This window comes from Chanodichthys erythropterus, chromosome 24 (genome assembly GCF_024489055.1).
Source record: "Chanodichthys erythropterus isolate Z2021 chromosome 24, ASM2448905v1, whole genome shotgun sequence".
NCBI classification, from domain to species: Eukaryota; Metazoa; Chordata; class Actinopteri; order Cypriniformes; family Xenocyprididae; genus Chanodichthys; species Chanodichthys erythropterus.
Window position 1 is genome coordinate 21,849,641 of NC_090244.1, and position 26,205 is coordinate 21,875,845.

Below are 26,205 nucleotides of genomic sequence, written 5' to 3' on the forward strand. Positions count from 1 at the left end.
TAAGACTTGATTCAGCACTTTACAGACAAAAAAAATTGCAGATGCAGACTTCAAACCCAACACAGGGGCCATTACTGTGCATATCTCTACAAGCAAGTTTCCATTTACTGCGAGAGCTACCATTCAGAGCAATTAAACGTTACGGTAATGTTTGCAAATGGCTGCTTATCGACAGCAATAAATCCTCCCTGCTGCATCTGAAGACAAGACGAGAGATAGTTTCATTGGATCATTCCAAATGTGAAACAATCAGTCAATGAGAGAGAGAAACAACCACAGGGATAAAAGAAAAAGTGTCTTGTTTGAAAAGAACATTTAAATATGGGTTATTTTATTCATAATTATCATGACAGATGTTGGCACTTAAGCCAAAACGATAAATCATAATATGCAATCGTTGATGGAAGCATATGGACATATTTATAATATCTACATGACATATGGTGCATAATATAAATATAAAATCTGCAGTTTTGTTCTTTGCTTATTGTGGAATAATTAATTGATTATTTAATTTGTTTAATATGTGCTGATAATCTCAGGATGTTGTTAAAATCCCAAAATATGGGGTATGCATTAAAATAAATACAAATAGGCCTACATAATAAAGTTGTAGTACACAATGTTGTGGGAAAAAGAGCTTTGGAGGCTATTTTTGTCATCATCAGCTATTTCCATAGCTGTCTTCTGACAGGTAAATGTGCGTGTGACACGTGAAAACGGAAAAGCACGTTTTCTGACACTTTGCAGTGAGTAAGAGGAACTATTCATCCATAATCACTACATTTTACCCTTCTTAAGCGTTCCACTGCTGGAAAATGCAAGACTGCATTTTCTCCTCACGATAATTCACCCCAACATTAAACTCCTGCACGTGTCATTGTTGGCCATTTTCCCATACTTCCCCTAATTTCCTGTCTGGGGTCAGTGTTGTCATGGCGACAAGCAGAGGATTGACCTATGAGAATGTTTATAGCTGGACCAGACAGAGGCAGGAGCGCCAAAACACAATGCCACGTGCTGACCGGCTTCAATCTGCTCGCTATTCACCCGCCTTTTTCTCCTGCTTTCCAACAATCCTCCAGTACTTTAAACAGGATTATGTCCCAAACTTAATCTTGTGATTCCATAAACAGCCTCCAGTTGTAGCACAGAGACACTCAACACAGCCATCATTATTGATGCTGTAGTATTTGCATTAAAACCCACAATTCCTCAAACGTTTGTTAACAAAACGTTCTAGTACCGTTACAAAGAGATAGCGTATGAAAATTAGCATATCTACGCTTTCTGCAAATATGACTTGACTAGGCAAACAAGACATTCAAATGCTCTGAGTGAGCTGCAAACCTAGATACTTTTTCCGGGCATCAAAGATGGAGTCTTGACACAAAAGGAAGTTCAAGAAATGGCAGGGAGCAAATTTGTGTTGGAAGCTAACTCAGATACAATTATGGGTAATCCCAGAATGCAATACTGTGAAGAAGAAAAACCACCTCATGAAGTGAGGTCTTCAATTTGATTAATGGTTCATCTAATATTTGTGTGTGATATATATTTTATGCTTAAGAAAGAGAGTATCGTGTTGTTAGCTTAGCCACTCGCTAACATCAAACTCTACTGCAATCAATTGACCCTTCGCAAAGACCCGCCCCCCTTAGTTACTGTTGCTGTGTCCGACAAGCCATGGCGCTGTCACGCCACACAGAGTGAAAAATACATTGTGGAGCAAAGAGGACACTGACAACACGTCGACAGATGGCTGTCATGACAGATCGCTGTAGTGCCTCAGCTCAAGCGGCTCGTGAACCGATCATCTCTTCCTACTAGTTAATTTATAGCATCAAATAAACATGAATGAACATCAGAAGGAATGTTGTTTTAAAATGCAGAAAGATGTCAGTACACACCATTTTTCAAGTTTTTGTCCACCTAAGGTTAATCTTATAACTCCTGACTGTTTTGTCGGACAAAATGGCGGATTCGGCGTTATGACTGGTTAGATCGCTTGTCAATCAAACAACCGGCGAAGTGTCAATTGTGAGTCGAATCTCTAGTGCACTTCTATGTAGTTTCACTCTATATAGTGTGTTCCATTTCAGTCACTTATGAGGTTCCGTGAGAGTTTGACTACTCACAAGTTTTAGCTAATGACTAGATAATGAAGTTAAAGAATGTTTTTAACCCTCTGGTGCTTTTCTGTCATTTTTTGCCCCAAATATTTCACGTTTTGTTTTTTTTAGAATTTTTTACTTCAACACAAAAAATCATGGACATGATTCAAAAAGTTAAATGGTCATGAAAAAAAGTCACACTTGTGTTCCTCGTGTTCAAAAATGACCGCATTGGAAATGAATTGGGGATGGATTTCATCTAGTGAGAACTTTTGGTACTGCGGCCAAACAAAATCTTACTGAAAGCTAATTTTTTGAGATATCAAGCTCAAATTTGGAACACAACTTGTTTAGATTTATGGCTTTGATATTTGTTTTTCTCTTCTCCTCCAGTTTTAGAGTAAAACGTGTTTCTGAAAATACATATTTCATATAAAAATTTTATTTATTAAATATTATTTTTGTGCATTTTTCATTACAATAAACTTAAAATTCTGTAACTTTAAGGTAACTTTTTTTACTTTTTCACTTCAGCAATAATTTGCCAAGTGTCCTCTTTAAAAAGAAACCAAAATGAAGTCTGAATTCAAAATTTATAAGTTTAAGTTTGATATTTCATTTTCAGGTTTATGCTCAAAATGTGAATAAATAAATTATAATTACAGCATAAATATAATTTAGTACCCCCAAAATACAAAATATTAAATAAAAAACATTACTGAACTAAAATATAGTACATTTCATTTAATTTAAATAAAAAACAAATCAGTCATTTTTAACCGACATGTGAAGAGTACCAGAGGGTTAAGCAGCTCCCTTGAAATGTTTTTTGAACTTGTGCTGTTTTTAGCTGCTAGTAGTCTTAGCTTTTTGTACAGCTGGGCCTTTGGTTTTGGCTTGAAGTATGCATAATCAGTGCCACTGACCATGCTAGATGGTGTTTTCCTTATTACTGCCATCCTAAATCCATGAACGATAAAAATAACCTCCACAAGACAAGTGCACTAGCCTGCAGACTTAATATTCAAAAATGAAAGTATATTTTAGGGTTGAAATGTTTCCATCAGAGTAGCCAATATACGAACACAGTGCCAGAAATTCCAGTATCGCCCCGAGTCTTGTTTCACCGCAAATGACAAGGGACAAAGTTCACGTCCTGATCTGGGTCGAGTTCACAGATGTTCTCAACAGTGAGAAGCGAGTTTGAGAAAGCACTTGTTCGGGAGTCAAGTATGAAGATGTTTTCTCCATAAATCACCTAAGCAGTCACTACACACTCAACTGCAATGTGAATATCAATAGCAACTATCAGCCAGAGAAAGCTATACATTTAGTCCACCTCCTGACCTGTATGTTCATTGGATTTTAAATGTGACGCTGGTACAGTGGGCGCCTTGTTAAAAGCATGTGCGTGTTCACAGAAACGGCTCCAGGAAAGAAGGACTAAAGTAAATAGAAAAGAGGCAGAGAGGGGAATGGAGTGTGTGTTGGAGAAAGTGGGAGTGACTTGAGTTGGCAAAGAGAAGTAAGTCTTAAAGACTTCCAGATGTGGGGCTGGTTGGCAGATGATAGAGAAGAACTTTTGTAGCAAAAGGACTATGAATTACTCTGAAAGTACCTAGCTCTGTAGTCCTGTGAGTAACGATACTTCTACCATCACAGTAACTTTAAAGGGGAACTTTTATGCAAAATTCACTTTTACATGGTGTTTAAACATAAATGTGTGTCGCAGTTTACCATCACATCCTATAATGGTAAAAATCCTCCTTTTTTAATCCCTATAAATCATAAGCAGTGTTGCAGATTGAAGCTTTTTGACATCACAAATGATTAGGCCCTGCCCACAACTGCTGATGGACTCTACCCTATTAGCATAGACCCCGCCCTCACTGAGCTGTACACTGTCTGCCATGTTTTTCTCATTGCCAGAGCATCTAACAGCAGCATTCAAGTAAGAAATATATTCTTATTAAAGCTACTAAAGTTTTTAATCAAGAGCAGTGAGTGATTTTCAGTTTTTCGTTTGATTCATATTAACAGCATATATTGCAGTAGGTATTGTATATTACGTTGCTGTCATATTAACACACAGATTTACATATAAAATGTCTTTACTTGCCGTTTACATTCACAGAAATAACTGACTGTTTATGTGAAATTTGTGTGTTTCTGACATACCGTTGTGTCTATTTGACAGTTTAAGCACAATAATATGTGAAAGAGAACTTAGTTTAATACTCACACGACGCGCCGTCTGACATCCAGCTTTCTGTGCGCGTGCTTCGGATGTGTGCGCCCAGAAAACCAAATATCAGACATCTAGACTGATATGGCTTTAAAACACATGCAGATAATAACCTTTTATGATGATAAAGAACTGCGCTGTCACGTGAGAGTGAACGCGAGGTAGGGCTGTCAAATGATTAATCGCAATTAATCGCATACAAAATAAAAGTTTGAGTCTGTCTAATATTTGTGGGTGTACTGTGTGTAATTATTATGTATATATAAATACAAACACATTCATGTATATATTTGAGAAATATTTACAAGTATATTTATTTATATTTTTATATAATTTATATTATATATAAATAAAAATATTTTGTACATAACATTTCTCTTAAATATATACATTTATTTGTGTGTATTTATATATACATATTACACACAGTACTCACAAATATATTATGCAAACTCAAACTTTTATTGTGTATGCGATTAATTGCGATTAAGTGTTTGAAAGCCCTACGCGATAGAGATGATAAAAACCAAACAGCTATTTTGTTAGTTATTGTTATCCGAAGCACAAGCTGTAGGCTCCGCCCTCTTCTGGAAAGCTGGGCGGGGAGCAGCAGCTCATTTGCATTTAAAGATACATGCATGAAAACTGCATGTTTTTCCTTCCACTCAAAATTGGGCATTTACAACATGGTATAATAAATTATCTGTGGGGTATTTTGAGCTCAAACTTCACAGATACATTTTGGGGACACCAGAGACTCGTTTTATTTTATCTTTTAAAAATGGGCATAATAGGTTCCCTTTAAAGTCACTTTACTTCATAATGTGATTTTGAGTCAAACAGGTTATTAAATTATTAAAATTGTAAAATGGGACTTCATCCATCAGGAACTAATCTGACTGTGAAAAGTGTTATATGACAGGTAGCTGCAGGGCTGGGGTTGAAAAATAAAAGGACTTGATGATGTCAGCAGAAAATAAGTTTTGATGTCATGCCAAACATTCCACTTTACTTTTCTGAATCAAAAAGAAGTGTTGACTTTAAAGCCAAGGGATTAAAAGCAAACTACGTAAACTTATCTTAGTGCACTGATCCAGTGTTAATCAGGGCTGTTTAAAAAGCATTCCCAGGCACAATAATAGCAGCCAACAATGAATAATCTGGTTGGGAGATGCTTTGCGTAATAAAGTACTGAGAACACATTCTGAAAGGCCACTGAGTCACAGCTTAAATCACCAATGAGCCACTTTTAAGGCATTTTAGATTCAATCTACTGCACTTGACTGAGGAAACGCAGTGGATCGGATGCCCATTCATCAACACAAATGGAAATGGAGGGTTTTGTGAAGTGCACGCACAGCACTTTGTTAACACGGCAGCCCTGAAAGCACATTGATCCATTGGGTCGTCTTTATGGACCGACCTAATTTGTTGCCCACATGGTCATCCCAGAGAAAGTGGGCTGTGTAAGGATTATGCAGAGCTGAGATCCTGACTACCCATGCCAAAAAAGAGCTTTTTGCTAAGGTAGGCTAAATATTGCACCCACACTCCTCTGATCTTTTTTTTTGTTGTTGTTGTTAAATTTCCCACTGCTTCAATAATGTCATGGAAATCATTTTAATCTTTCTTTCTCTTTCTTTCTTTCTTTCTTTCTTTCTTTCTTTCTTTCTTTCTTTCTTTCTTTCTTTCTTTCTTTCTTTCTTTCTTTCTTTCTTTCTTTCTTTCTTTCTTAACGCCATACCATCTTCAAAGGCTATATTCATGGCGAGAATAAAGTATAATTAAATCAAAGGAAGATTAAAAAAGATGTTTCAAATTTATTTCCTCTAAAAATCTTAAAACCATGCTTGGGCTCACTTGATTAAAAACCTTTTCAAAACTATCAACAGAGTAAAAACGGTTTCTCACAGGTGTAAATGTAATACAGTCTAAAAGGATATGTTTAATGGACAATGGATTTTGACAAGATGAACGAAATCATTTTAATGTCAGCAGAGTTCTCATAGCTAGACTAGAAGCAATGTTTCATTCACTTCAATCTGTAACGTAGCTGAAATCAGTTAGCATCTTAGCTACACTGTTGGAGCATTTCAATGTTTCATTTCAACTTTTGTATAGAAACATTTGAGGAGTGATTTAAATTCAGAGATATTAATACTGACACAGTGGAGTGATTGAGGGAGAAAATTCCATAATTTTGGTGCAGCAATGCTCAATGATCTACCCCCCATTGAAGTGAGTGGGTAGAGCTGGTCTTCACTCATATATGAATAGTAGTTGCCCTAGAACGGATCCATGGAGCTAACCTTGCTTCAAATGGGCAGTAGGGGATCAAAAGACCTGCACCAAAATGTAGAACTGTCTGTCTGAAGGCAGGAACACACCAAGCCAATGCAGACGAACTAGTGGCGACGAAAGCAGACTGTGGGGTTGGCTCACGTCGCCAGCGTCTGTGTCCAAAGTTGCCCTGACACACCAAACCGACGCTCGACAGCCAACGGCCAAGTAGTATGTCTGTTCTGCGCCTGCGTAAGATGAAATGCCTTTTTGTACCAGCAGGTGGCAGTAGCTGAACAGCCAATCAGACTGATCAGATGGCCCAACTGACCGACGAGCTCCGACGCCAATTCGACATGAAAAGAAGACAAGGACCAACTTCAGCCGATGGTGTGGAACACACTGAGAAAACTTAGTCGGTCGACGAACAAAAACTGCCCGACGGCCGACCGCCGGCTTAGTGTGTTCCTGCCTTGAGAGATATGAAAGAGCAGCACCAGAAATGCCCACATGAGATATAAGTAGATCATGGGAAAGAGTATCAAAGGCGAAGCTAAGGTCAAGCAGCAAAAGTATATAGAGAGAGAACCAGAGTCAGCAGAGAGCAGTAAATCATTCAGTACCTTTACAAGTGCAGTTTCAGTACTATGCAATGGAGGAAAACCAGACTGAAAAGGATCAAAGAGATTGTTTTCAATTAGAAAAGACTGAAGCTGAGAGGCAACAGTGCTTTCTAGTAATTTGGCAATGAATGGTAAATTTGAAATCGGACAATAATTAGATCAAACTGAGGGATCAAGGTTGGGTTTTTTTAAGAACTAGGGTAACGGCAGAGGTAAGAGATGCATTGATGAAATGAGAAATAGTTGCAGAGATAAGAGAGTGGCACAATTTTAGGAGAGGAGTAGGAGCAGGGTCAAGATGACAGGACGACAAATTAGCTTTCAAAATCAACTCAGAGATGGTTAATGTCTCAGAAATATGTCAATAATACTTGATAAGACTACTAAACATTGTTGTTATTGCTAAATATGAACAAACCGTTGAACAAAAGAACATATGACCAAACCATTAACAACACCCTTATATTGTGGTGGTGAATTCTGCACAGACAAGCACAACTCTATTCAGAGGAAATATAAATATATGGGTCATTGACGAATAAGGTTTTTAAAAGTGTAAAAAAAAAAAATAATAATAATGGAGATATAATTAATTTTGAAGTTTTATTAAGTGTTGTTGACAATGAGATTGTGGTTTTTATAATCAATTAACACTGTTTTTGTCATTTTTTACAAAATCTGTCACCAAAAAAAGTATTTTGGTTACACCGAATGACGGTATTTTCAAACAATGCTAACAGGCTGATATCTAGTTAGCAAAAGGACAATCAAACATTTTATATTTAGTACAAGTTTTTTAAATATTACAACATTTTCCATGTTTTATAGCGGTTGTACCGAATGACCTGATGTTTCGGGACATGCGTATGAGCAAGTAAAAACCTAAATTTTTCAAATAGTTAAAAGAGAGTTAGTTACTTTGCTTCATGATCATGTGGTCCTTTGCAGGTGTCTGAATGATGTCACATCCTGTCACATGATATTGACCGCATGACTTGACCCAAAATGGTCCCTTTATATTAGTTACTCCAAATGACATCAATGGAGTTTTTCCGGACATTTTTTCTCATAACAAAGCAACGAATTCTACACATAATTTTAATACCATTTTGCACTATGTTAATATATGATATTATAAAATCATGCCAGAATAAAAAATATAACATTTATTACATTTTAAGATATTTTAATCACAAATTAAATGGCTGTATTGGCCTTTGGGTGGTTAAACCAAATGACATTTTGACACTTCAAAATCTTTAAAATACCTTTAGCAAAATATAATTAAAACCTTTTGGATTCAATAAAAAAGATCTAGATGTACTACCATACATACTTTGGATGTCATATCTTTGTTTTTTATTATTATTATTATTATTATTAAGGCCATATTACAATCACGTCATTGACCCATACAAGTATACATACTGAATTTTATATGCATATCAAACTGTCCCGTCAACCACTAATATTTAATGTATACCACTAATATTTTGTCCTGAATGACATCACAACAGAGCATGATGAATTCATGAGAAATGGTAATGAAAGCAGAACAGTGATACATCAGAACCACTTGTCTTATTCTACAGAAATTGTTTGTTTTCCTTTCCTGGTTAGTAAAGATTGGTCTGCTCAAACAAGAATCTAAGTGCTAGTGAAAACCCCACGCTCTGCGGGTAAACCACAGACAAATCAAAATGAAAATACAACTTAGATGATGCAGAACTTGGCAGAGTGGGGTAATTCTCAAAACTGGAGAAGAGGAAGTGTGTACTGACCTCTTACAGGCAGAATGCTGTAATAATGTGACCTGTGATTTCTGCAAATTAGTTTTCATTTACATCAGACTAAATGGCAAGAAGACTAATAATGGAAAACTATCAACATTTGTGTGGGTCTACCAACAGATTAGTATAGATAATTAACACCAATTGTAATTTTGCCAGTACAATCATGCCAGTATTTTACCAACATACCATGTACAAGTTTTGCAGTATACCTATTTGTCATAATCAACAGGTGTGGCAGTGTTTTTATGAAGATGAGGATGTATGAAGTCATTTCCCCTCAAGTTCACACAGGTGTCCAAGCACAGGTGTAGTTCGTCATCGTCACATGAATTATTATCATTACTAATGTTCTACTGTTTCACAATCACAATACCCAGTTTGAAACTTTTTTGTATTGTTGGAAAATCTTAAACTCAACAAACTCATTGTGAAATGTTTTGATTAAAAAGTGCTTTCTTAAAATTACTCAAACTTAGTTAAATACACACTGTCCAAATCAGTGTTATTTTAGTATCTTTAGTTTTTGTTAATATTTTGAATTAGATTTGTATTATATTTTCTGTTTTCATATTAATTTTAAGTATTTTTTTTAAATATGTCTATATAATTTTAAGTTTTAGTTTATTTTTCTACTTCAACTTTAACTAAAGAACAATGTGAAACGTTGTCTTGCCAAATATCTGAAATAAAATAAGTTTTCAATCTAATATATATATATATCAGTTAAAGTTAATTTCAATAATTTTATGAATAATTTTATAATTTTATTAACTGACACACATATGTGACCCTGGACCACAAAACCAGTCATAAAGCACACGGGTATAATTGTAGCAATAGCCAAGAATACATTGTATGGGTCAAAATTATATATCAAAATTATATTAGGATATTAAGTAAAGATCATTTTCCATGAAGATATTTTGTAAATTACATACCGTAAATATGTCAAAAATGTATTTTTGTGAGTGGATATGCATTGCTAAGGACTTCATTTGGACAACTTTAAAGGCGATTTTCTCAATATTTTGATTTTTTTTGCACCCTCAGATTCCAGATTTTCAAATAGTTGTATCCGGGCCAAATATTGCCCCATCCTAACAAACTATATATCAATGGAAATCTTATTTATTCAGCTTTCAGATTATGTATAAATCCCAATAAAAAAAAATAAAAAAAAAAAAAAAAAAAGACCCTTATGACTGGTTTTGTGGTCCAGGGTCACACATATTATATATATTATATATATATATATATATATATAAAATACACATATTGGGGTAATTCCCCACATACATATGATGGATCAACCCTTGTGGGGTTTCAACCACCTTTCAACCAAATCTACCCATTAAGCCACAACAAGGAACTGATGAGTGAAACAGTTTTGGAAACAGTAACAGAGAAGTGCCTACCGTTGGCGTTCTTCCCACAGATGAGATGCTCATAGTGTTGTAGGACACCCCATAGCTCGGCATCATTATTGATGACCCCCTCCAGCGCCTCTGCTGTCAGGACGCAGCCGGGTGTCGCGCCTTCCCTCTCCGCCATCAGCACGCGCACTCCCACCTCCTCCACGAGCGCCTCCATACACGCGGTCAGGCAGATGGCCGCGTACTCGTGGATGCGCACCGCGATCCGAGTGTCCACCATCCAGCGGAAAAACCGTCCCACGGAGAACACTAGCCCACATCGGGCTGACTTTCCCTTGCGCAAGAGCTCTCCAGCGCTCATGTTGTACATAGATATGGCCTTCACAGTGGCCGAGACGCAGTGATCCGCCAGCGCCCAACTGAGCACCAGGCGGATCGCGCTTTGGACCTCGAACCTGGTACATCTGCAGTGCATGACACTGAGCCGCTGCGCCTCTCTTGAGATGCGGATGAGCGCTCTGCGCATCAGGGTGGCCAGTCTGCGCACAGCCTCCGCGGAGAACGAGGCGCCCTTCCCCGCACCTTTACGCACGACCCTCCCCACATCCTCCTCCGTCCACGGGAACTCCTCCAGCTCCGGTAAGCGTGGGCACTTGGAGAAAATGTCCTCTGGATCCTCGGGAAGCACTGTGTTGACTGTATCCCAACTGTTGTTCCTGCTGTTCATGGATCCGGAGTAGTACCACCAGTTCCCCCTGTGAGGGGTGTTCATGAACGCCTGCGAGTTTGACTTGGACGACGACAGGCTTAAGGACTTACACGAGTCCCCTGCTCCGTAACCAGAGTCCAGAGTTAAATCCTCCAGAGTTTTCATGTTTGAGAGGTTTGTTCCTGCCATTGCTGCTGGTTCCTTGCGTTTTTTATAAAAAGGAACAGAGCAGAGCAGAGGAGACTTTCCAGCTTCGCGAAACTCAAGCTGGTTCTACTGGTTCAGCTTCTCTTTGACATTCATGTAGCAGTTTTATGATACACTACTGACCAAAAATATCTGGCGTGAAAGTTTAAAATGTCCAAGTTACATCTTCTGAGAAAGAAAATGTTTGGGGAAACTTGCTTACCTCACCAAATGTCCATTCCCGTAAGAGTAGTGAAGTGCGCAGGATTTCTCGTTTAGCTTAAATATCCAGTTCTTGAAAATAATAGTCCGAACTGGACAGAAAGTTTAGAGTGGATATCCATTAATTGAGTCTAAATCGGACGCTCACTGTTAAAGTAATCCTTACAGATTGGTTTATGCAAAAATGATGATGTTCCTTTCTCACCACACGCCTCTTCTTACTGGAAACTCATGACTGAACTGAAAACAGGCGAGCGCGAGAGAGTGTAGTGGTGTTTGATTCGCGAGCGAAACGATTCATTTGAACTTCTGAACGACTCGTTTGAAACGATTCGGAAGTGTTGAATCACTCCAAACTCGCATAAGAGGCGACAAACTAGGCTACAACTCTGACATATTACAACCAACGACGCTGTCTTCGATTTAAATTTTAGCTTTTAAGAGGTTTACAACAACGCTTTAGCAGGATATGCTACGTAAATATAAAAATACAAGCGAGTAAACAATAGATAGGATTTAGTACCGCTACAGAAGCGAACTCAGCTGACAGAATCAAGTTAGTCACCGGGGAGTCAATCGATCAAAACTGGGTGGGTTTCTCAGAAACATAAAGTGAAGTCATGAACAGAGTATTGTGTTCATATCGTTTTGTTGGTTAGACTATTTATAATCGGATATGGCGCTATATTTGAAACTTTTAATATAAATCATTTGACTAGGCTTATATATTTACATTTTTATGTGTAAACATGTAGCCTTTCTTTAATAGACCTATGTTCTACCTAATTTTCATTTTGCCTTCGTTTATACCATAGTTCCCACATCTCATTCATTTTCTATGCCTGCAAATAGCCTAAATTATCAAGAGAATATAAAATGGTATTGTATTAAAATCAAAATAGAGACCTGAAAGGATGTTGTTTCAAGTGACTGTGCTAATCAACAAGTCTTAAGGAATTTGCATTAATTGTGTTAGTCTGGGAGATTGAAATGGCTCACACACACACACACACAATCTTACATTATCTCATTTATCAGCTATGTTAGCTTCAGGCTAATGGCTGAACCAAAAACGCGGTTTTCTTGGACAAATGTAACAAATATAACACTTTTTATAGTTACTTTCATCAAGTCAAAGTGCATTAAAAAGATTGATATGTTTTCATACATTATCATTAACCATAGGCCTATTTTTATTAATTTCGAATCTTGCATTATGCCGCCTATGAACGTTTCAATAAAGTGTTAGGCCTGTGTTTTCTCTACACATAACGATGTAGGCTACATACACTCAAGAACCTAGTAGTAGATAGTTTGCCTAGTGATGAATCATGTGATTGCTGTAAATAACTAAAGGTTTATCCACACAAAGGATGATAAATATAACATAAAGGCCATCTGAAGTGTCTTGAAATGCACAGCATTATTCAATGTGTTGACGTAATTTCAACTGAAACAGGAAGACAGGGCGATGTATCAAACAGCCCCGCCCCTTTTTTAAATAGCCAATAGCGTTTCTTTATATCACAGCTCAGTAAAACCTCTGTTTCCTTTTAATATCTAACAGTTTATCCTCCTAATACCACTGCGGCAGTTTACGTTATACTAACACGAATACGGACTTCATTCGTGTCAATGGAAAGCATATCTGAATCGTTCCCTACTCTCTATATAGTGCACTCTGTGCCATTCACCATATAGAAACTGGTAAATGTGTGAACAAATGGCCGATTTCAACCACAGCTTCAACGTCTGTTTATAGTGTAGGAGGGGGCGGGACTTCGGATTCTAGAGACCATTTGATTGGACAGAAGATTTGATGAGAAGCTGAAGTGCGATGTGATGTCATGAAAATCCGAGATCCATTTTAGCGGAAGTGAGAGACTGTAAGTTTTGAATGCTTATATCTCCTAAATGCAAATTTTGTTATTGTTTTGGAACACACCAGCTTATTCATAACATTAAGGCTAATTTATTCATACTAAAAGCTAAAAAACATACTTTAATAACCGTTCTAATTCTATAAGAAAAGCCAAAACCATACAGATTAAAGTGGCAGATGACATAACTGCAGTGTGCTAACAGACCGTTATCGTCCATTGGAGTGTGGATGCTAATATAGTTATCGTTATTGGTGTGAATGGGCCTAAATTGTGAGGCATTATACGCTCCTTATAAGGAGTCACTGAAAGCAGTCTCAAAGTCCTCCAGTATGATATTATTTGTCTTGACATCTGAGTAATGTTTACATTGTGCATAAAGCTGCCCCACCTGTGTACAATGCAGGTAGATTCTTTCCCTTTCTCTTATTTTTTTCAGAGATTCACAATATTTTTTCCACATTTCTGAGGTTCTCAAAAGTGGAAGTAATAATAGCTGGCTAAACTTTTATAGTGGTGAACGGGAGACATAATTTGCTATAGGAGCCAATCTACAGAATTGGTGTTTTCCCATAACCAAAAAAACACATTTAAAAAGCATTTAAGTATTCAAATTTTAGATGTTTACTAAGATCCTTCTATTATCTACTGAATCCCACAATAACATTTAAAGGTGGGATAAGTAGATTTTGAAAAACATTGTTGGACATTGTTGATATTTGAAATCAACCCAAAGAATCCCACCCCTCTCTTCATTGCTCCGCCTCCAAAACTCACACTCCAGTCCTAACCAACCTTGTTCTTAGTCAGTCTCGAACCCTGGCCAAAACCCAGTTTTACTCACATGTGAAGCGGAATGAAAGCAGCCTCCATGTCTGTTTTCAGGCCTTACCTCTTAGCTCTCTCCAGCGCTGGAAAGCTTTTGTAATATAAACGCGGGTCCTGAAGCGCTTGCCCAGTCATAAACCTTCATTCCAGTGATATTCTTTTGAGCTCTTTTATATAGTGTCCCATCTCTCGGTCTGCAGTTCTTTTTTCTTTTTTCAAATCTCCCTTTTGCTGGTTCTCTATCCTCAACCGTCATACGCCCCCTAATGCTGATCGGTTACATGTTTGTTATTGGTGTCGGCCCGACTAACTTCCAAATAGTGTTTTTCAAAATGTACTTACTCCACCTTTAAAATATCAGTAAGCTTAATATATATAATATATATATAAAATCATCATTTATTAGGTACTTTTATTTGGTCTTTAATTTTTGCAATTTTTTCCATTGTTGTTTTTAAATATATATATTTATAAAGAACCATTTATTTTATATTTTGTTTTTAAATCATGAAACTTTATGTAAAAAAAAAAAAAAAAAAAAAAAAAAAAAAAAACAATGTGTCCCGGTGTATGTTTTAGTCCATTAGCTGAGACTGATTTTAACCACACTTCTACATTTTTGATCAAGAAATATTCCTCTCTCTCATAGCCTGCCTTTCAAAGTAGATAGGTACCATCATTTTGAGTTAAATGTGTTCAAAAGTCTGAAAATCTGTGTGTAGCTTTAAGCAATGTCACTACCAAATACCTTTTTTCTGCAATTAAGCAAAAGTTTTTTGGTGTTATTCCATAAAATTTAGTTTTTATGTGTGTACAACTGTTCTGAACTGTGCTAGCTAACCATGTGCTGATTAGCATCTTTGAGCTAGGATCAAAAGTACCTAAAATTGTCACTACCGAAACAGTCATAACCGAAACATGTGGTGAACATCAACATTCGGTTGTGACATCATTGTTTTTTTAATAGTTATTCGATTTTTTTTTTTCTTTTTTTTCTGCGTACAACTGTGCTAGCTAAACATGTGCTGATTAGCATCTTTGAGCTAGGCTCAAAGAAATTGTCACGACCAAAACATGTCATCATTGTTTTGGTAGTGACAAAAGGGTTATTTTATTATAAATATAATAGTTACTGATTTACCTGTGAAAGCTTTTTTTTAAAAAAAAGCAAATGTAAATATAAAATTATAAATATATTTACAAGGTAGATGTAAACATCTTGATAGGTCAATGTAACCCTTCTTATTAAATTATTTATTATTGTGTTTCGGTAATGACAAATTTGGGGAGAGGAAAAATATTCCAAAACTTTCTGAAAATACAATATGAGAATTAACTGCACAATTACTAGAAATGTGTACCTTGGATATTATACAATTTGCATACATAAAAAATTTGTGGAAAAAGGCACATTTTTTTCAAGACATTTCCAACTCTGATTCCCAGGAGGAAAAAAAGTACATTTCTATAATGTACTTAAAGTGCTCTATTTTCATGCACTAATTTTGTACTTAATATACTAAAAATTCTTCTTTACTACTTCTTAAGTATATCAACTGTGCTATTTTGAGACACCATGAAATATGAACAAATGTGATTTTAACATACTATCTCTGTATTTAAATAATGTATTTAGTTACCACTTGTAGTACACTATAGGTTCAAGTGTACTATAACTAAATGCTGTCTGAAGAATAGCCCATAAATGTATTCCCATTTGCCCCAGTAGCAAATAAATAAATACATACATACATACCTCCAAAGTGATGTCAAATTTTCGTTACACAGCTGTTGTACCCTCGCAGCATTTTTTGTAGGCCAATTTACTGCAAAGATAATGGCATATACCACAAAGTATAACGTCATAGTTAAATGTATGATTTTTTTACATGAAAATATGAAAAAAGATTTGTGATGCTGATAACTGAAATAGCTGTAAAAAGGGTCATAGTGTAGGAGAGCCCGCACAGGTAAAATCTTGAGTATTAAACGCCCACAGAAAGATAATACCAATACTGGACCCATAATAATCACACTCAAATCATTACCTAAGACCTATTTTGGGTTCATGAATCAGAGTTTGACTGTTCTCCTTGCCTCATGTTCAGTCTTGTGTAACATATTGTACAATTATGTAAGTTGTACATTAACCATCTTGATTAAAAGACGAATGTGCAGTCAAAAAGATACGAGCAGTGGATGATTTATTAGTCTTCACTGACTGACCTGAATTGCAGATGTAACGCTGTACTTGTGCTCCCTCTAGTGGTTGAAAGCTGTTAAGAGAAATTATTAAAATAATTACATTGACATTTGGCAGCTGCAGAATTTTATCCAAACGTGTGTAGCCTATATATTATACTGCGATGATCTGCCTGTTGAGCTACAGGAAAAAAAATAAAAATGTTGTAAACAAACATAGCATAATCCAGATGTTTCAGCTTTAAACTTTATTTTTCAGAAAAATGAACCCAAAAGTGTTAAAATAAAATGCAAACATTCTGAAAAGTTTCTACACAATTTCACAGAAATTACCTTGTAATGCAGATCCCTGTATTAGGCGTAATGTATTAGTGTCTTGTCTTCGTTTTGTTTTAAATAGGCAGCCTGAAAATACATCGAACCAGCAGGAGGAGAAAGAAACTTCTCGATTTACTCTTTTGAAAAGGTGAGGGTTCAAAATCACAAAAGATGGTCTGACCTCTCGGTATTTCAGATATGAAATAAAAACACATAAAAATGTTATGTCAGTTTGTAAACATGAGTATGTTACACATGTTAGGTTACAGCATTGAAACAAATGATACACCATTTCATACACTCGAGCTGCCAGCGACAGTGTAAAAACATTTTCACCTACAAACCTTTCAGATAGGTAACTTAGTCAAACAAAATGCTGTCGATTATCACAGAAAACCATTCCAACTCGTTGCCCAGTGTGGAAAAACAAATAAAATCGCATTTAAAGTAATGTAGGCTACTTGTAATGTAAGTCTATAGGGCAAGATATTCCAGACGAATAGCTAAAACTGCAGCTGAACTTTTGTGTTTACGTTTACGCTTTTCTCCAAAACGATTGCTCTTTAATTATTATTTTTTTCGCCGAAAATAAGGTTTGAGCTGCAAAACTGTCTAAAAATAACCCTTTGGACTAGTTCAATGCGGATGAATAAATCCATCATAATTGATGTGTGTGTGTGTGTGTGTGTGTGTGTGTGTGTGTGTGTGTGTATATATGTATATATATATATATATATATATATATATATATATATATATATATATATATATATATATATATATGCAGATAGTTACGTCATTAACGTTCGCGGATAGTTACCTCACATTACTTTCTGGTATTTTTTGCGTAACGTACCATGTTTAGGCCGTGTGTCCACCAGAGCGTTTTTAGCCAGTTGAAAACGCTAGGCGCTCTGCTTAAAGGCCGGAACACACCAAGCCGACGGCGACGAACTAGTGGCGACGAAAGCAGACTGCGGGGTCGGCTGGCGTCGGCTGGCGTCGGCAGCCTCTGGGTCCAAAGTTGCCCTGACACACCAAGCCGACGTTCGACAGCCGACGGCCAAATAGCACGTCCGTTCTGCGCCTGCGTGAGATGAAATGCCTTTCCATGCCAGCAGGTGGCAGTAGTTTGTGTTCGTTGCTATGGTTCGTTGCTAGGGAGACCGGAAGAGCTACAGGGATACAAAACATAAACAAAGGTGCATGAAAAACCAGTTCTCGCTCATCACATACGGATTCGTGTTATTTCAAAAATGTCCGACACGTTGCAAATGGCACTGGCTTTGTCAGCCCTTGGTCTTTTGCTTGTGGAAGAGGAAAAGAAGAAGCGGATGAGAAAAATACGGAGAAAGCGCACTAAATGGGTGAAACCATGGATACTCCAGAGACAGGCCCAAGGTGCTTTCCCGAACCTGTGTCGAGAGCTCGAGTTACAGGAAACTTGTGGTTTTAAAAATTTCGCTCGGCTTTTTCCCACTCAATTTCACATGTTAAAAGAACTTATTAGTCCAATCATACAGAGAACAAACACGAACTACCGGGATTGTATCTCCGTGGGGGAACGTCTGATGATTACACTACGGTTCTTGGCAACAGGTAAGGTTATTCGTTGTTTGAACATTTCATTAAAACACCTTTTCAGTTGTGTTTATTTTGGTGTATTATGAAGCATTATAAAAGTGAAAAGAATTTTATTATTTTGTATCCAGTTGTAGCCTACTTTAAAAAGACACAATGTATAAAACATTATTATGGTTGTTTGTAGCACAATGTCTTTAATAACTGATAAAAAAAATATTTGCTTTAATGTAGTGTAGTACAAATGCATTAAAAGTGTTAGATTTGACTCTGTAAAAGGTGTGGAAAATTAATAGTGGAGTTATGTGTTTGTAATCTTTGCAGGAGAAAGCTTCAAGAGCCTTTCTTACCAATTCCGGGTGGGAATGTCCACAATTCAGCAATTTGTTCCTGAAACCTGTGCAGCAATCTACCAAGTCTTAAAAGAGAAATACCTAAAGGTATACATGTATCTGTTTAATGTTTTTTGTTTTAGCCCAAAAATGAGCAATTTTTTTGATCTCTCAGATATTGTTTTAGGAGGCCTCTGATGTAGAATATTTTACTGTTTATTTACTAGAAGTGCAGTTTTTAAGGTCTGGCTGTTGTTCACTGGCTGATGAGAGTTTGTCCATAAGACGAAAACATTGCACTTTTTTATTTTTGAAAGTGATCTTTTTATACTCCAGAAGTGGGCTTTGCACCTTAATTTAACACTTTTTATAGCACCTATTTATACTCTGACGAGTGAAACTAAATGTTTTAATTATATTGTATTATTATTACCTACCTTTTAATTTGGTCAGAATCCAAAAACTTGTTTCTTTTTTTTTAATGTTCAATCACAATTTTATGAATTTGCAAAATAAAGTTTATATTTTTACATCATTGTGTTTTGTGATTTTTTTTTTACATAAAGAACAGTGAAGTACCTTTTACACAAAGTCAGTGTTTTATTTTCAAATGTGCAAAAATAGCATTAAGGTAATTTACAGAAAAATATCAACAGTTGGTATTTAAAATAAATAAAATGTACAGAAATATAAACTTTGCATAAGTACTCTAATATAACGTACAACTAAGCGTGACATATTTACTAAATGCTACAATATCTGTTTACAATTTTGCTACATAAAAAATTACAAGTGTGTATACTGATTGGAAGATGCATCCAGTGCATGGTTGTGGCCCACTGAATATTTGAAAATGCAATTATCAACCTCATGCTGGAAATGTGGCAGTAGATGTGGTGGCAAATTCCGCATTCTGTGTTCAAGATTTTTGCAGTAAGCTGAGATGGCATCATTGGTGTTTTCCTGTGATTTTGCCGATGGTGCGCATCAAGTTTGTGGATTCCTCGCTGGAGGATTCGTCTTGCATCTTCCTGCGCTTCCCTGGAGGCTTTGGTTTTATGTTGGAGCTTTGCAAATGGTCCTTTCTCATGGCTGTGGACTCAGTTCCACAGATGGTGGATTCAGCCAAGGGTGTACTTGACCGTAGGTCAGCATCACTGAAGCTGGGGTCTTCATGGGTGCCAGTCCAGGTGTCACTGTTGGTACCATCTGAGGGTGAACAGGAATCACTATCAGCCGCAGGTTCCTTAAAAAACATAAGATACAAATGTGACAAGTTAATGTAATGGCTTGACTTAATATGCGGAGTTACTTGTGAATAGACTCTTTTAAAGAAGCACTTGCCATCTTACACACTGCAAAATGTTTGAGGAATGTCAACTGCATTTAAACAATAAATAAATAAATAAATATAAATATATTTGTTTATTTACCATGATCATTAGATTTGAAGTGCTCTCCTTCCTTTTTGTGTGAGGCTCTAGAAACTGCAGGCGGTTCAGGATCCATTGCTGCCTGCCAGTCTTCTGAGCTCCAGAACTTCCTGAGGGTCCTTGTTTCTTATAACGCATGTATTGGGTTCGCAATGAATCCCACCGCTTCTTGAGCTCTTTTTCTGAGGGACAAAGTAAAATTTTGTAAGCATTAAGTGTTATGGCTGCTTATTTTGTCACTTTAATGAGTATTTGTTATGCCAACAAATGTTACTTTTTGCTGTATTGTTAATTATATTATTAACAATTTGATTAACTTTAATATTATTATGAAATATGAGATGCTAGCACAGCACATATTAATTACTGTCTGTTTCCATAAACAAACTTAGTTTGGTACACACAAAACACTAACTTGTTTAAAATTAGAGTTGCTGGTATCTTTTAATCCCCTCAAACGAGCGCTCTTCAACACGGTAGGTGTTTGTTGTTACTCTTGTTCTGTCTTCTCCGTTTCTTTTCAGACTGAAACAACAGCCCGTTTCAGTGCTGACACCTTGTGGACAAACTAAATTAGTGCAGAAACTATTCAATGCGCGCGTGCAAAGTGCCTTCAGTTTATATTGTTCTTTGCGGTTAAAACGCCCGTCTGTGAGCGCTTGAGAGCGCTTCTGCAGCGCAGCGTTTTTTTCCCGTTGAGAAGCTTTGTTGCCATGATACGGAATATCCGCGTCACTGTTACTTATAACTGATTTTGCAGGTAATTTGTTTCAGGCTAAAAATTTTGAACGCAAATTATAATAAAAATACATTTATATGTAGCATGATGCGGGCCACAAATGTAATGCTGACGGGCCGCCTGTTGAGTACCCCTGCTGTACAGCAAGAATGTGACAGTTGGTCGGAGTTGTTTTTGTCCCGCCCCTCCTCCACTCTGATTGGACGGCTGGCTAAAAAGCGCAGCGTTTTACTCAAAGTTGAACATTCAACTCGAAGCGACCAGTAAAAACGCCCAGCTCTCATCGCTTGAGCGTAAAAAAGACGCTCAGCGCCTCGTCACGCTCTCGGCGTTTAAAAAACGCGGCGTTCCCATTGAAAACAATTGAAAAAAATACGCTAGCAGCTGGAAAAAACGCTTAGGTGGACACACGGCCTTACCTCCTTGAAATGTTTCTAACAGCACTCGAAATAAATGATTCTATCACAACTGTCTCATGTTAACATCTAGAATGTTTTAGCAAAGACTTTATAGAAAGACGGCGCACTCCTATTATTATGAATGGGACAAAGTGCAATTTGCAAAATGGCGGAAAAAGTCCCGCCTTCTAATTAAGAGCCAATCGCTGATTGGTAAAGTCATCGTGTCACTGCAGCGGCCGTTAAGCTCTGGTTCCTATAGAAACAGGGGTGGGCAAACTCGGTCCTGGAGGGCCACTGCCCTGCATAGTTTAAGGCGATTTCAAAACACTGCTTCATGAAGTTTCGATGCTTTATGAATCTTTTGTTTCGAATCTGGTTCGGAGTGCATATCAAACTGCCAAAGTCACTATTGACATTTCAAAACACTTATGACAAAGTCTCGTTTACTGAAACGAGATCACATGATTTTGGTGCTCCGAACCACTGATTCGAAACAAAATTGTATTTGTAAAGCTTCGAAGCTTCATGAAGCACTGTTTTGAAATCGCCCATCACTACATATTGTTGAATAAAGTCGTTAGTTTTTATTTATTTAAGTATTCTTTATAAAGGATGAACCACTGTAGTCACATGAACTGTTTTAAATATGTTTTTAGTACCTTTATATGTTTTTAGGCCTCACTGAGCCATTGGATTTTATCAAAAATATCTTAATTTGTGTTCCGAAGATGAACGAAGGACTTAAGGGTGAAGAACAACATGAGGGTGAGTAATTAATGACATTATTTTCATTTTTGGGTGAACTAGCACTTTAAGCCTATATTTTTAAAACAGCACTGCAGTGTCTTGCCGTATATATCTACTTTACATCTTTTATGTTATAACGCACTTTTTAGGGCTTGACATTAACTTTTTTGCTCACCAGCCACTGTGGCTAGTGGTTTTCCAAAGTTACTAGCCGCTCAGCATTTTCACATCGATACCATAGGGGAAAAACTGCCATATAGATATTTTTAATGTCATCTCATAATTTGGCAGCAAGTATATTAGGCTGCTGTCACTTTAATACCTGACGCACGGATCCATTACTGTTACACATGCGTTTTCTTTCTCAACTGTTTACGTTCACTTAAAACATAACTGACTGTGTTTACATGAATACTCACGAAGACCGGCATTTTAACATTATTTAGTGTGTATTTGACTGTTTAAGCACAATAACAGCGAAGATCTCAATTTAGTCCGGAAAATCGGCTTTGTGTGCGCACTTTGGGTGTGAGCACAAAATCTGAGGAAATAAGTAAAATTATGCACAATACGTGCAATCCCATAACAAAATTCAAGCCCTGTAACACCAACAATATTCATCTGGAGTAAATGAAACTAGTGAGTGAGGGGAGGCGGGTTTGAGTGTCGACTTTCTGTCGGAGAGATGACAGAGAGAAAGAAAGCGCAGCTGGTATCGTGTATCTATTCTGCGGAAAATTAATATTGGAAGCGTTATTTTTCAGTATCGATATGTATAGAAAAAAAACAATATTTTTGACAACATTGTATTACACTTAATTTATTATTTTACAATTGAAAAATGTTTATTATATATAAAATTCAACCCGTCAAAGTGGCTAGTAGGAGACTGCTAATGTCAAGCCCTGGAAATAACTATTAGGAGTCAAAATTATTTTCTGTGGTAAAAGATCAACTTATGAGAGAAACATTCCTTTAAAACTGGGCCAAATAATAGGTGAAAACTTTGGAAAAGTCCAAAATTCAAGATAATCCCAGTATTCATTAATCTCCATAAAACAATGCTATTTATGGCCTACACAATCCAGACAGCTAAACATCAGGACTCCTTCCTAACCCTGTATGTACTGCCATGTTAAATACGTCAAAGAAAGGCACACAACTTCTGGACTTGTACTCTGTAGAAATGGATACTGCATCAATGAAATTAAGTTTAGTCTAAAGTCCAGACTATAACAGCAGTCTGAAAGGTTTCCGCATCTGTGAAACTATAACCAATAAAAATGAAACCTCTGTTGAAATCAATTCGAAACGAGGAAAGGAAGCAGCTCAGACAGACAAATACATAGACAAAAAATTTAATTGCTCAGCAGGCCGTTCTTGGTCCAGTTGTGTCCAGAAGTTCAGCAGGACTTCGAAAGGAAAAACCACGTGGCTGCCTACAGCAGAAGTCGTAGATCATTTCTACAGTTCAAGTGTAAGAAGGCGTCACATCTGAACAGGAAGTGACATTTACAGCTATATAAAAGCGGACGTCTAAGTACCAGCGCACATCTAAACCTTCAGACGATCATTTCAGCATGTAATATCTCAAGTGCAAACCATATTTATGTGACCCCAAAAGTGCCTGAGCAGCTAGTTTAGAGTAAAATTCACCCAGCACTGAAAACAATTTCTATCTCCTTTAAATCTTCAATAATCTCTCAAGTTTTGCTTACCAAAAAAAAAAAGAAGTCCTGACCTAACAGACAGAGATACATACACATACACACTCAGTGAGTCTCTGTCTCTTTTGAGTGTCTTGAGTTGGGACAGCAGCTTGGCACATCATGTGTCCTCATATGAGACGGACCTCACGGAAAGGGTCCCAGGTAGAGACACAACGGTTTGGTCCTTTATGGTCCCGTTCTTGTGCCGAGTTTGTTTGAAGTCTCTCAGTGAGGTTCAGTTTTATCCTTTAGGAGTTTTACTGGACTGGGAGTTCCACATGCCTCTTTTAGAGTGATAGTAGTGAAAGAAGTTTCTCAGTCTTAACCGCTCAACCTCCAGGCCGTTTTGTAGAACTCTGAAAGAGAGAGAGATTCATTTAATTATATAATGTAATTTCATTTTCACAATAAAAAAACAACAACAAAAAAAAACATTTATTTATTATTTATAATTAAATGTTTTAATTTTAATATTTAATTTCAACAAAGTATTTAATATAAGAAAAATATATTAAATTATTATTATTATTAACAATGATATTGTTGAACATGCCTATTAAAGCTCTCTCAATTCAATTCAATCATAATTTTAATAATGATATTAATAAAATGTTGTATTTATTATTATTATTATTATTAATACTAACAATAATATTGTCACTGTATCTCCCTGTTGTTTATTATCTCAATATAATTTTATATATATATATTTTTTTATCTAACATTATTATTACTAACATTATTATTATTAATAATAACAGTCAAAGCTCTCTCAATTCAATTCAATCATAATTTTAATGATATTATTAATTAAACAATTGTATTATTATATTATAATAATAATTATTAATAACAATAATATTGTCATTGTCAAAATATCTCTGTTCAATATCATAATTTTATTAATAATACAATTATTTTTATTTAACATGCTATTATTATTCTTATGATTATTATTATTAGTAGTAGTAGTGGTAGAATAATAATAATACATATAACAACAACATCACTGTCAAAATATCTTTTTAATTCAATATTATAATTTAAAACAAAATAATATTAATACAATTATATTTATTTGACAATATTATTTAATAACATTATTATTATTATTATTATTATTATTAAATAATATCCCTGTAAAAGCTTTCTCAATTCAATTAAATCATAATTATATCAATAATAAAACAATTTATTATTATTTTAATACTAACAACAACAATATTGTCAGCCAAAATATTTCAATTTCATATCATAAATATTAATAAAACAATTTTTATTTAACACATTATTACATTATTATTATTATTATTATTATTATGAATAGTAGTATAATAATAAAAAATAACTATAACAACATCACTGTCAAAATCTTTTTAATTCAATATTATTATTTAAAACAAAATAATATTAATACAATTATATTTATTTGACAATATTATTTAATAACCATCATTAACAGAGATATTATTTAATATAATAATAATAATAAAGCTTTCTCAATTCAATTAAATCATAATTATATTAATAATAAAACAATTTATTATTATTTTAATACTAACAACAACAAATTGTCAGTAAAATATTTCAATTTCAGATAATAACTTTATTAATAAAATTATTTTTTATTTAACACATTATTACATTATATTATTATTATTATTATTATTATGAATAGTAGTATAATAATAAAAATTAACAATAACAACATCACTGTCAAAATTATTCCAATTCAATATTATAATTTGAATAATAATATTAACAATAAAATATTTAACAATATTTTAATAACATTAAAGGTACAATATGTAACATTTTTTGCAGTAAAATATCCAAAAACCACTAGGCTAGTATTATATATTTTGTCCAGCTGATTACTAACAATATCTCTAATGTTTTCAACTACTTGTAAATCATGAGAAAATTCCCATTCTAAACAGTGACACGGGGCAGTGCAGTCGCCTGTCAATGACGTCAGTTAACTTTGTTACCGCCTTTACTGACGTAGAAACCACATGACAACAGTGCCGTGGACAAATGCGGAAGTAGTGTCTAGCGCCTAGCAAACCACTAGCTTGCTTTAAGCAGTTCCTTATTTACTTCTTGTATGTTTTATGGTGGATTGTGTTACTTATTTATGGAACATACTGTTTACCATCTGCCGCTGGTTCTGTCGACAAGGACAGCTCCCGTAAACTCATGACCGGAAAAGCGGAATCGGCGCCGGCGACTGTGTCATAATAAAAGTCCCGCTGCTCGTGAGGCGTGTGTTGATCAATCACTCCAGCACCTCGTTCAGCTCCCGCAACACTCGGACCTGCTCTACTTCATACTACAGTAACGTTAATAATCGCATCCACGAACATGAGTTCTTCCCGACTCCAATCCCTATTCTTTTGCACCGTCCTTTGAGATGGAGACCACATGTCCCAAATTTCCGCTATAAAACGTCATCAAACTACGCCTTTGTTTTGAATAGGCTTCTAGCAA

General features: G+C 35.8%; 2 protein-coding genes across 3 annotated transcripts in view; both read right to left on the reverse strand.

Moving 5' to 3' along the window:
- Positions 1-16,036, reverse strand: part of abtb2b (ankyrin repeat and BTB (POZ) domain containing 2b) — a 67,216-nt gene extending 51,180 nt beyond the window's left edge. Inside the window, exon 1 of one of the 2 annotated variants that reach the window (XM_067379830.1) lies at positions 16,010-16,036. Coding sequence is in view for 1 of the 2 variants with exons in the window: in XM_067379828.1 (XP_067235929.1) it covers positions 10,471-11,326 (856 nt within the window). In the remaining variant the exon portion in view is untranslated. Of the gene's footprint in view, positions 1-10,470; positions 11,801-16,009 lie in introns of those variants that run through there. The other variant, XM_067379828.1, reaches the window with a different exon arrangement.
- A 6,904-nt stretch (positions 16,037-22,940) lies between these two features.
- The window catches only part of b4galnt4a (beta-1,4-N-acetyl-galactosaminyl transferase 4a), a 210,974-nt gene continuing 207,709 nt past the window's right edge, over positions 22,941-26,205 (reverse strand). Inside the window, exon 20 of the mRNA XM_067379463.1 lies at positions 22,941-24,071. Within this exon, the coding sequence (XP_067235564.1) occupies positions 23,957-24,071 (115 nt within the window). The 3' untranslated portion in view covers positions 22,941-23,956. The remainder of the gene's footprint in view (positions 24,072-26,205) is intronic.